This window comes from Acomys minous (genome assembly GCF_964271855.1).
Source record: "Acomys minous genome assembly, chromosome: 14".
Taxonomy (NCBI): domain Eukaryota; kingdom Metazoa; phylum Chordata; class Mammalia; order Rodentia; family Muridae; genus Acomys; species Acomys minous.
This window is the reverse complement of record NC_140496.1, coordinates 36,807,360-36,820,539: the sequence shown is the minus strand read 5'-3', so window position 1 is coordinate 36,820,539 and position 13,180 is coordinate 36,807,360. Positions and strand designations below refer to the sequence as shown.

Below are 13,180 nucleotides of genomic sequence, written 5' to 3'. Positions count from 1 at the left end.
ACTTGCAACGAGTAAGTTGTATGGAAGATAAGAGTGTGAAATGCATCATTCATTTTATTTTTGTTCACAAAGGATCGGCCTCCCTCTAATATTTGGAAGAAAATAGATCAATCCAGGGACTATAAAAATGGTAATCAACTCAGGGAATATCAATTAGAAGGACTCAACTGGCTTTTGTTCAATTGGTATAACAGGTATGTAATGTACCCTAGGATAAGATATTAGCGTATTCATTTTTTGTATATGCCAAAATATGTTAATTAAAATGGGCACTTGCACTTACCCTTCTGTACTGGCAGTGCCAGGAAGTCTTTAGTATTTATAATGAAGATACCTCAGAAAATAATGTAAATTATAATTTGAATGCCAGTTTTAACATTGCTTCTTTTAACTATGCATCACTCACATATTGATTAATAGCTAAATTTAAAATAACTTTCTTATAGTCTGAAACTATCTACTATGTTTTAGCTTTTCAACATACAATTTATGTCAACAATTGTATCTGTATGCTAACACCAGTAGAAATTAGATAGAGCTGTGATATTTAATGTAATCTCAAATGACATAGAATGTTAAACAGTTAATTAATTGAACATAAGATTATGGGAATATAACAATAAATTTCCCTTAGCTAATGTTCATTTTCTAAGTTGTCCAAAATGCTTTATCAAACCTATCTCAAGTACCTAATTGGGGTAAAATGATAATGTCAAATGAGTTGAAGATGGTACCCTAAGTGAGAATGAAGTGTATGTCTAGTAGCATGCATGGATAGCAAGTGAAATTGCTACTCCTAAGACAGCAAAAATTCAATGGCACTTGCTTTGAAAGTCTGCTTTTTCCTGTTTTCATTCTCATCATCCTTCTGAGTTGTTACACTTAGTTGTGTTGAGTTACGTGGTTTAGTTCAGTGGAGTGAGAATGGCCTGCTAGCCCATGCAGGGTTCTCTTCTCTCGTTTATGCCTTATAAATACTAATCATTGTTTCCACAAAGGAATCATACAGGTAAAATAATAATACATTTTAAAAACTGTCTTCCCTTGTTAGCGCCTTTGCATTTTTATATTGCCTGGTTTAAACCTTCACCAGTTTCCTCTCAGCCCTTAGCGTGACTTCGTCCTGGTCACTTTCTTTCTGTAGCAGTGTGTAACTGCAGGGACAGGGGCTTCTCAGTCTAATCCTTCTAGCTCGGCTCCAGAGTCATAGCTCTCGCCTCGTGTGTCACAGCCATGATTCAGTCATGCTACCTCAACTCTACGGGCTGTCTTGTACATCCTCTTTTATATCCTCAGGCCATGCTGCAAGACTTCTTTGCTTAAGTCTATAAGCAATTTGGGTATTGATTAAAATGAAATAGAAAACCGGGAGTCTTTTTGCCTCTGCTTTTCCTTAACTACCTCAAGCGGGATTTGCAATGCCTGAAAAACTAGAGCTCCCCGTTTATTTCCTCATCCCCTGTTTTCTTTTCAATCTGTTACGGCCCAGATTTCTGTTGTGTTAGTTCTTCACCCTGTAGCCTATGTTGGTCTAGAACTTACTGTGTAGATCAGGCTAGCCTCAAACTCATAATCCCATTGTGTTAGTTTCATCAACATTACAGGCGTGTGGTGCTATATCCAGATTTAGACTTTGTTTTTGTTGTTTTTCTGAATTTCTTATTTCCCAATTAATGGACTATTTTTAGCCTTCAGTCCATCTCTCCTGCATTGAATATATACAATTGTCATTTCTTCCTTTAAACTTTCTTCCTATTCTTAATTCCCACACCGTCTGCAGTGTAACTCTCTCCCAGATCTTTTACATCCATGATTATTACTTTCAATGGTTTGCATGTTCCTCCCGTTCTATATTTTAGCTGTTGCTTTTTCCCTCTTGCCCTGGATTTTATCTTTAATTCATTTCTTAGATTCCACAATTATTTTCCCTTAGGCATCTCAACAACCTACCCACTCCCTATTCAGACTAGTTAATGTTTTAATGGCTCCATAACTTTATCCCTAAAGCCTTGAATTATGATTCCATATTTTTTGTCTTTACCTGCCTGAATATTTGATTCAACAGATTCAAAATTAATCTTACCTTTTATTTTCTATATATCGAACTTGTTCTTTCTCCTATTTCCCATATGGTTAATTATAACACAATTCATTCACTCACCCAAACTAAATTCTGGCTGTTACTTCATACATGTAGTTGGTAGACAGGGCCAAGCTGTCGTGACTCTGGTATGTTTCTTAACAGTTTCTTTAGTCCCTGTCCCTGTATTACTATAGCACCTCACTACTTGTGCCCAAACTCTAGTCCTTCACTCTCTACCATCTTTACCACAGCTCTAGAGTAAAGCTACAATGCAAACTTAATTTTATTGTATTTTTAAAAGATGTTTAGTACCTGACTCCAACAGAATGATGTCCACTCTATTCCGTTCATGGATCTCACTTATCACACTTACCTCTTGCCTTCTCTCTTCCTTATTGATCATATTAAGCAACTTTTGGTCCCCTAGTTCATAACATTTTTTTGCACTTCTGATCCTTTGCTTTGCCCTTAAAAAAAAATCTTACCAAGAACTTTCTTCTAGCCATTTTTTAAAATTTATTGTTTTCATATCCCTCTGGTCTTCCATAAGAACAGTTTTACTTTATACATTCTTTACTGGCCACATAGCAAAGTCATTTGTAGCATTTATTTTAAGAATTACAGCTGCTTAGATTTTATTCCATACATACTGAATCAGAATGTATAGAGGAAAGATCTAGTTATATGCTTATTTGGTTTTGTGTTGGTCTGTCTGTCTGGCTATCTGTTTTTCAGACTCTGTAGACTCTTTTAACACAACGCCACATATGAATGCCAGTGCTAACTTTGTTTTCTAAAATGGCACATTGCATGACTACTTATTTAGGTGTTTGCATGTCTGCTTCTCTAATAGATACAAGCCCTGGAAGGTAGAGAACATGTTCTATTTCTTTTGTATCCCATCTTCTCAACTGTCCTGAGATAATAGAAGGTATTCAATAAGTGCCCCCCGAATATTTTGACATGCCTCGCTCTTGCCATTTCACTCTTAAAATCAAGTGCTTTCTGGGCAATATCTCTTTTTGAAGCTATAAAAATCTCTAGTGTTCCCTTACAGGATTATTGTAAAATTGTAATCTTGAACTTACTCTGCATATCAGCAACTTTCTATGTTTTAATAAATGCAAGTATTTTAATTTAATCTTTGCTTCTTTTTATACATTTATCTTTAAAAATAATAGCACTCAGAAAAGCCCAAGTATGCATAGATAACATATTTATTTGTTTCAGACGAAACTGCATTTTAGCAGATGAAATGGGTCTTGGTAAAACTATTCAGTCAATTACATTCCTCTACGAAATACTTCTGACTGGTATAAGAGGACCTTTCCTGATCATCGCACCGCTTTCTACCATTGCAAACTGGGAAAGAGAATTCCGCACATGGACTGATATTAATGTTGTGGTTTATCATGGGAGTCTGATTAGCAGACAGATGATTCAGCAATATGAGATGTACTTCAGGGATTCACAGGTATGCTACTACTAATTTTGTTTATTTTTCTTAAAAAGACCATGGCTGAATAAGATAGTGTTATTTGTCAACAATTTACAATTTGAGATGGATTTTAATTGTAAATTTAACTCTTATGTTAAGCTCCTTAGTATTATATTGTGATAGATTTAGTAGTTAAGAAGCAATGACTAAATAAAGCCAGTTTAATTTTCTAGTTCACTATAGCACAGTATATTGATTTATACAAATGCATAAATTGAATGTAGTCTATATTTTTTAACCAGAATAATTTATTTTTATTTTTCTAACTCCTTTTACATTATACATTATTTCTTGATAAAACTCTCTGATTCCCCTGCTGTAAAATAGAGTTTGAGTCTTCCCCATTTCTCATTCCCCACCTGTAACTTAAGCGACCTGTTTCTAGTACCTTCAAGATGTATCAGACCTGGACACGTCTGACAACACTTTTAATGGTTCTTATGACCCTGTCCTTAGTAGCTTTACACTGTTTCACTTCGGCAGCCACAAAGTCTTAGATACTATCAAATCCCCTTATTAGTGTCTTGTTAGACTTTTCTGTCAGTTTCCAGATTAGTAGCTCTTTACCTGTGTGTCACCTCTCAGTAATACTCTGCCAGCCATCATTTGCAAGCCTGTTATAATCGTACTTTTATTCCTAGCCTTGCTCTGTGTCACAGTGCTTACTGCCTTTCTTACCAGTCATGTCCTGTATTAGGAGCAATAATATGAGGTTCCACTAGGACAACACTTTAGTTTGTTTTACTTCCATTCGTATCTCTAGCCACTAGAACAAGACTAGTACACAGATGCTCAGTAAGTTTTCCTAGAATAAATTGTTTACGTGCCTATTATGATACTCATTTGTTTGCCTTTGTAAACAACAAACATTAGTACTGAAATAGTCTTGGCTAGATTTTATAATGAACACTTAAATAATTGGCTTAATTTCCCCTCACCCCTTCTTACCCCTGAGACAGTCTTACTATGTGTCCCTGAATGGTATGGAACTCATTATGTAGACAAGGATGGCTTCTAACCCACAGATGTCTGCCTGCCTGTACCTTCTTGGTGCTGGCGTTAAAAATATATGCCACCATATCTGGCCTCAGTTTTTTTCTTGACATTTTACTAGGATATACTTACTTATTTAAATAATACACATGTGTAGGCATGCCGTGTGTGTGTGTGTGTGTGTGTGTGTGTGTGTGTGTGTGTGTGTGTGTGTGTGTGTGTGTGTACACATGGCATGTAAAAGCTGGAGAGCAATCTTGGGTTTCATCCTCAGGAACTCCATCCACCTTTGAAGATATGGTTTCTTTCTTTGTCCTAGAACTCATTAGGCTAGACTGCTTGGGCTTCTGTCCCCAGGCCTCCACCTGACTTCACCTGCCTGGTGAAACCACACTGAGCTGGCTTTTTATGCAGGTGTTAGGAAATGAACTGAGGTCCTAAAGCTTATAGAGCAAGCCTTTTGCTGACTGAGCTATCCTCCCAGCCCCATAGAGATGATCTTTTGGTAGTGTTATTGAACAGCTATCTAATACATTTCTAATAATGAAACTCTGTTTCAATGTCTGCATTTGTAAACATGTCAATGAAAATGGTTTATAAAAAGTGTTATTACTCCACTTTATGCCATTTAATAAATGTGAGATTTAATAAATAAAAAGTGAGATTAAGACACTCTACCAGTATATTGTATTTGGTAATTTCTAGGGGCGTATCATTCGAGGAGCTTACCGATTCCAAGCCATCATCACTACCTTTGAAATGATTCTTGGGGGCTGTGGAGAACTTAATGCAATTGAATGGCGATGCGTCATTATTGATGAAGCACACAGGCTAAAAAATAAAAACTGTAAACTCCTGGAGGGTCTGAAACTCATGAACCTGGTAAGTAACTTAAAGAATCATTTTGACTTAGTTTCCTAACTAGATAGTAAAGGACCATGAAAATTCAGAACTAGTGCTAAAACATTGTTTTACATTTTTATTGAATTTGTATTTTTAATCCTGTCTTGCTAATTGAGACATTTTGTTTACATGGCCTTAATTTGCATATGTTATAAAGCCATACCACTTTCTAAAATCACATTTAATTATTTATTAAATTAAAAGAAGAGGGCCTGGAAAGATGGGTCAACAATTCCGAGCAATTGTTGCCCTTGCCAGGGACCTGGGTTTAATTAACAGCATCTCCATGGGCTCACAACCATCAACAACTCTAGTTCTGTGGCATCCTCTGTCCTGTTCTAGCCTCTGTGGCATAGACCTACACTTGTTACACACATCAGGCAACACACACACACACAAAATAAGAATTAAAAGAGGAAACCTGTAGCTATGTACTACTGAAAAGAAAATAAGACCACAAAATTTCAATCCTTAAATTCCTTTCTAGAAAGCCATTTCTTATTCTATATCAAGGAAACGTCTCTTTGCAACAAATGGAGACCATTACAGAAAACCACAACCAATCAAAATGCAGAGTTGTGGTGCCCCAACAGAGATACCTCTACAATAGAACTCCTGAATCTGAGGCTCAGGGATCAGTGTGGAAGAGGGGTTGGAAAGTTGGAAAAATTGTAAGAGCCAGTGGAACAGGCATTTGCTGTAAGATTGTATCTCCTAGGAATACCAAGCTACACCCATAAGGCCATACCACCATGACTGCCTAAACGTGAGCTGAACGAGAACAACAGCAATAGACATGCTAAAGTGGATGGGGAAGGACCCCAGGCCTTAGCCTTGCTCAAGGAATACAGGAGTAAGGATGCTGAGGGCGGGTGAAATAGTTTTCCCAGCAAAGAGCACACCAGTTGGTTTTCCAATACTAAATAGTCAAACCTGAAAACCTGCATACAAGTAACATTATAAAGAATGAACAAGTTATACTTATTATAATGAGAAGAGAGGCCATGAATTTGAAAAAGAGCATGGAGGGGCATATGGGGAAATGGTGTAATTATTAGTCAATCTTAAAAATAAAAGAAATAACTTAAAACTTCTCACATCATTTATGATAGAAAACCCAAGCCTGTTTTTCTCTGAGACACATGTAGAGTCAGAGGGCAACCTGGGAGAGTTAGTTTTCTCCTTGCACCGGGTGGATTCTGGGGATCAAACTCAGGTTGCCCAGCTTGGCTACAAACGCCCTCACTGCCTGAGCCATCTTACCAACCAAAAATCCAATCCATACATTCATAGTGTTTGCCCTAATTAATAATAGAGGTTCTTAAGATCATATTATTGTTTGCATGTTTGTTTCTTTTAAATGTATATATTGGCAACATTTATTTTTACTTACTGTCACATCATTAGTGCATGAATACTTGAGCAAGTCAGCAGAACCGCATACAATAAAAACTAAAGTTCCCCCTTTTGACCCTTATGTATATCAATACCCAGTTCAATTCCTCACTCCTGTATTCACATTTATTTGTCTGTCTTTTGAGACCAATTCTTATTTTATAGATAGGTCGATATAGATATGAAGATATACTGGAAACTTAAAATTATCAACTGAATTTGTAATAATTGTGTTATTAAAATATTCTTACTTTCTCTTAAATATTGATGGAGTTCCATAATCAAAGCATATTCGAGTCAGCCATTTACTTATTTGGATTAAAACCTCAGTGATTCAACACTTTACTTTTCTGTGAATAGCTGAATATCAATATCTAAATTTTGAAACTGAACTTCCCTGAAGCACAAATTCTCACACTGATAATTACATTCAAGGAGACAGCCTTTTTGTTCTTAACGACATCGAAAATATGGTTCTTTAAATGGTTAGAGCTTTTGCAGGCATGCATAGTTAACAATAACGTAGAAAGTACTATGTTGCAAGGTCTATAAAGATGTTTTGTTTTTAACTGGCTGGCTAGCACATTGCGAGGTATTGTCTTGCATTTGACTTGATCTCTGAATGGTATGGTCAGAGACTCTGTGCTTGTCATACAGTGAACATGGGATAACCAACCTATAGACGCCTCCATTTAATTTCAGCACTAAGGTGTTTACACGGTTGTTCTCGTTTTCTGTAGGAACACAAGGTGCTCTTGACTGGGACTCCTCTCCAAAACACAGTTGAAGAACTGTTCAGCCTTCTTCACTTTCTTGAACCCTTAAGGTTTCCTTCTGAATCCACATTTATGCAAGAATTTGGAGATCTGAAAACGGAGGAACAGGTGTCTGTTGGTTGTTTGTAAATAAGCACATCAGGTCTCTTGTTATAATTACTTTCTATGATAATTGAATGTGTACATATTTCTGTCATGCTTTATTCAGGTACAAAAACTTCAGGCTATCCTTAAACCAATGATGCTGAGACGATTAAAAGAAGATGTGGAAAAGAAATTGGCACCTAAGGAAGAGACTATTATTGAAGTAGAGCTTACCAACATTCAAAAGAAATACTATAGGGCTATTTTAGAGAAGAACTTCTCATTTTTATCCAAAGGAGCTGGACAAACTAACGTACCTAACCTCGTCAATACCATGATGGAGCTCAGGAAATGCTGTAATCATCCATATCTTATCAAAGGTAGCTAAAATAATTGCAATAGTCATCTTCCTTTCCAGGAAATAGTAATCAATAAATTAGCAAAGCACCACTGTTTACAGCGATCCCAGTGTTATTACTTTTTTATGCTGTTCAGAGTGCTTACTTACAAGCATCTGAGCGTCAGAGGCAGCATGACCTAATCTGGCTTCCTTTTTGATTTTCCTGCTTCCTTACTTTAATGCCTAGCAGTCACATCCAGATCAATTATAGTCACCCTTTGGTATGACCAAAATTAACATTCTTAAAAATATTAACCATTTGTTTAAAAAATATATGCATGTTTAAAAGCATACCTATTTGTTTCTTTGGATTAGAAATGCAGTTATTTTATTTTATTGGTTTTGAGGGCTTTTTTGTTTGTTTCAATTGGTTTTGGGGTGATTTAGAATGGGATAGGAGGACACAGTAAGGTCTTGCTGTGTAGCGCAGTCTTCCTGCTCCAGCATTCCATGAGCCGCCACTGTGCCCTGCAGCCCGTAGCTTTGTTCATTCTTTTCTAGTAACACTCACTCACTATTTAGCAAACAAAACTCTAAAGACTTTAAAGACTCTCAACACATTGTCTGTATCTTCAATGAAAAGAAGTGTCATGTTGGCAGAGGGTTAGATACACAGTTAAATAATTCTAATAAAAGCAATGTCATTGCCACTAGAAAGTTGTGTATCACACAAATAAAAGAGGAGCACCAATTCTGATTTAAACTACAACAGCTGGAAGTTTCCTGAATTTTTTCATTGTTTTTATCATGTCTTTTTTTTTTTTTTTTTTGATAGGTGCTGAGGAAAAAATACTTGGAGAATTTAGAGATACATACTGTCCATCTACACCTGATTTTCACCTGCAAGCAATGATCCAGTCTGCTGGTAAATTGGTCCTCATTGACAAGTTACTTCCTAAGATGAAAGCAGGAGGTCACAAAGTGCTCATCTTCTCTCAGATGGTGCGCTGCCTTGACATTCTGGAAGACTATCTTATCCATAAAAGGTACAAAAGCGCACTGTGTGTTTTATCTACTTCATAAACTTGGGTGTGATATTTCTATTTCTGTTTTATTTCATTGTTTATAATTAGAACTTATAAATTGCTCTTATATGCTCTGTAAAATTAGCTTATATTTAATCTTTTCTGGTTTGTTTAATATGGGCTTGTTATTCTGTTTCAGTCTTTTGTTCATGAGAATAAAACAGTAGTGACATCAGTATTTATATAAATAAACAGAGCATATATAGAATGTTTTATGAGAATATTAGGCTCAATTTCATATCAACATATTGTATAGGGAAATCAGAAATTTCAGCTGCTGATTTTTTGTTTTTGCTCTTTGTTTGATTGTTTTGTTTTGTTTTGTTTTGTTTTGTTTTGTTTTTGAGATAGGGTTTCTTCGTGTAGCCCTGGCTGTCCTGGAATTCAGTCTGTAAACTAGGCTGGCCTTGAACTCAGAGATATGCCTGCCTCTGCCTCCTTAGTTGCTTGTATTAAAGGCGTGCATCACTGCCACCATCACCTGCCTTCAGCTATCTTCAACAGGAAAAATTTTGATCACTTTACCTAAGTAGAAGTTTATGTTAGTTCATATATATATTTATATAGCTCATTTTTATTGCTAGCTACCTTGTGTGGTATGTGCAGTATGTATGTGTGTGCATGGGGCCATACCTGGAACTTAACAGTTGTCTGGATCGCTAGCCTGTCTCCTCCTCCCAGCCCTGGTCACAGGCCACTGTTCCTGGATATCACTTTTTCATGGACACCTGGGACGAGTACTCAGGTTCTCACCTGTGCATAACAAGCACTTTTCCAACTGAAAAAAATCTTCCAAGCTCCATTGGCACTTTCTTTTCTCCTTTGCAGTACAGTGGTTTGAACCTGAGGCCTTGGTTTTCTGAGCAGTGTTTCCATTTATATGAGCTCATACTAAAATGTGTATTTCTCTCAATTTTATGCCATATAAGATCATTGCATCACAATATTGCCTTTAAAAATTCCTAGCTGGGCCTGGTGGCACTTGCCTTTAATCCCAGCACTCTGGAGGCAGAGGCAGGTGGATATCTGAGTTCAAGACCAGTCTGGTCTACAAAGTGAGTCCAGGACTGCCAAGGCTATGCAGAGAAATGCTGTCTTGAAAAACCAAAAAATAAAAATAAAAATAAATAAAAATTTTTACATTTTCTTGTTTTGAATACTTATTTATTATTCGTTTGTATACATCTGTGCCTATGTGAATTTATGTGCACCACATGTGTGCAGGTGCCCAGGGAGGCCAAAGGGAGTCAAATACCCTGGCAGTTGTGAGCCACCTGATGTTGGTGTGGATGCTGAGAATTGAACCTGGGTCTTCTCAAAGAGCAACAATAGCTCTTATGAGGAAATAAATCTGTGTAAACAGATTTCAGATGATGACTTTCATAGAAAATTCTCAAGACTTTGTTGTTTTTCTTGTTGTTATTTCAAGACAGAGCTCTTATATGAAGATAAATTTGTGTAGCAGTGGCTATCCCGGACTCACTTTGTAGATCAGGATGTCCCCGAACTCACAGAGATACACCTGGGGTTTTTTGGTTTTGTTTTGTAAATTATGAGTAACATTAGAAACTATGCTATTTTGTAGCAAAATACTAGGAAATATGTAGAAAAAGCCATAGGAATTATGACAAATAAATAACATTTAAATCCCTGTGATAGTTTGTAAAATAATATATATGTGATGTCTTAGAATTAAAAAATTGAAAGCCGGGCGTGGTGGCGCATGCCTATAATCCCAGCACTCGGGAGGCAGAGGCAGGTGGATCGCTGTGAGTTCAAGGCCAGCCTGGTCTACAAAGCGGGTCCAGGATAGCCAAGGCTACACAGAGAAACCCTGTCTCGAAAAACCAAAAAAAAAAAAAAAAAAAATTGAATGTTGACCAGATTGTGGTGGTACATGCTTTTAACCCTAGTACTAGGAGGTAGAGGCAGAGACAGATGGATCTCTGTGAGTTAGATTCTGGTCTATGGAGAGAGTTCCAGGATAACCAGAGCTACACAGAGATACCTGTCTCCAACAAACAAAAGTAAACAAACAAAAAAAATTAATGTTAAATGGGAAAGAATAAAAGATGTTAAAGGTTATTGCTTTGTATAATGACTGTAAAGACTTTCACAGTATTTTAGCTCTTCTCCACAGACACTGCTGCATTAGCTGAGAGGATATCATGGGGGACATTAACAGCTTCTTGTGTAATCCTGTCAGCGTTATTATTAAGATGACATCAGCAGCATAGGTTTGTTTGTTTGTTTTTGTTTTTGTGCAGTGTTAGTCAGATAAGGGCCTATGCAATCAGGGCAAGTGTTCCATCACTGAGCAACATTACCCAGATTCAAAAATGGGATTTTTAGCAAGAGTATTATATAAGATGTGCATCTAGGAATGCAGGCATTTGTATCTTTATGTTACCTTGTGTTGCAAATGTAGAAAATATTTGCAATGCTGTTGCTTTTCAACTTTATAGCAGACACTGTGCGCTACAGAGAAGCTGACTTTGCCACTGATTGGCTGAGTGTTCTTTATTTTCTCTATATTCAATTTTTAAACTTACTGCTTTTCATTTAAATAGGTATTTGTATGAGCGGATTGATGGTAGAGTCAGAGGAAATCTTCGACAAGCAGCTATAGATCGATTTAGTAAACCGGATTCAGATCGGTTCGTTTTTCTCCTGTGTACCCGAGCTGGTGGTCTGGGCATCAACTTAACTGCAGCTGATACATGCATAATTTTTGATTCTGATTGGAATCCTCAAAATGACCTCCAGGTAATAAATTTTTGGCTAAAAGGAATGTAAAGTTTTTTAAATTCATGCTACTGGTTTTTTGTTTTGTTGGTAATTCTCATCTTTTATTTTTATACAGATTGACATATATTTCTCTATGGAACACCTGTACATAGTGGAATTATTTTAATTATCATTTAATGATAATAAGATTTATAGTAAAGCACGTTTTGTAGTATTTCTTACTAAGTTATGAAAACATGTAAATAATTGAATACAGTATTTTTCTGTAAAATATATGGCTCGGCCAGGCATGATTTTACATGCTTTTTAATCCCAGCACTCCTGAGGCCAAAGCAGGCAGATCTCTGAATTTGAGGCCGTCTTTATCTGTATAGCCAGCTTCAGGATAGCCAAGGGTATATATAGTGAGACTTTGCCACAAAACAAAGCAAAACACCAAATGTAATAAAATAATACATCATGGAAAAATGAAATGTGAGGCATGGTCACCTAGCTCAGTGGAAGAATGATCCCCTATAAAAAAAAAAAAAGGTGATATCCTAGGTTTGAGTTCTATCTCTGCCTCCTCAAAGAGATCATATAAACTTAAGAGACTTAAGCTGTTCTTTAATTATATCTTACACATAATAAAATTAAAATACTAGAATTTACATGTTTGTCCTAATGTAATCTAAGCATCACATAGGATATCTAAAATTGGCTTGAAGTTGAGACTCTGCCTTAGCCTCATTGAGTAATTGAGTAATTAGGGCCCCAGGACTGCATCCGCACACTCTGCATTTATAACCAGCTATGCCCTGGAGATGAGCAGAATGGGTTAAAGCTTAGGAGAAAGATGATATATTCTGTAGACTCCTTGAAATAAGGAGTTGTTCCAAATGCCAGTTAGCAGGAACTCAGTATGTATGTGTACACACACACACACACACACACACACACACACACACACACACACACACACACATAGCTTCATAACCTCCTGTCTCCACTTCTTACAACATAATGAGATTAGTTTATCATTAAAGAGAAGGTGGTGAGTTAGTCACCTGAGGCTCCAGTCACCTCAGCCCCCAGTTCAGGTTTACCCACTGTCAACCTAAATATACTGCAAAGACTTTCATCGTGCACTACAGAAAAATTTGGAAAATTTTGGGTTAGACTAAAGTACTTAAAGATTGACTTACTGTCCACTAAACATTCTATTTGTAGGTTTTGTATTCGTTTTTAAAATTACAGGTTGAAGATTCTTTATTTACATTTTTGGTGGCCAGAAGT

General features: G+C 36.6%; 1 protein-coding gene across 11 annotated transcripts in view; it reads left to right on the top strand.

Moving 5' to 3' along the window:
* CHD9 (chromodomain helicase DNA binding protein 9) overlaps window positions 1–13,180 on the top strand; it is a 171,210-nt gene that overhangs the window by 101,456 nt on the left and 56,574 nt on the right. For all 11 annotated transcript variants that reach the window (XM_084757124.1, XM_084757123.1, XM_084757121.1 and 8 more), the window contains 7 exons: window positions 73–194; window positions 3,314–3,557; window positions 5,280–5,456; window positions 7,613–7,756; window positions 7,857–8,112; window positions 8,908–9,118; window positions 11,728–11,923. In XM_084757124.1, coding sequence (XP_084613250.1) covers window positions 73–194; window positions 3,314–3,557; window positions 5,280–5,456; window positions 7,613–7,756; window positions 7,857–8,112; window positions 8,908–9,118; window positions 11,728–11,923 — 1,350 coding nt within the window. The remainder of the gene's footprint in view (window positions 1–72; window positions 195–3,313; window positions 3,558–5,279; window positions 5,457–7,612; window positions 7,757–7,856; window positions 8,113–8,907; window positions 9,119–11,727; window positions 11,924–13,180) is intronic.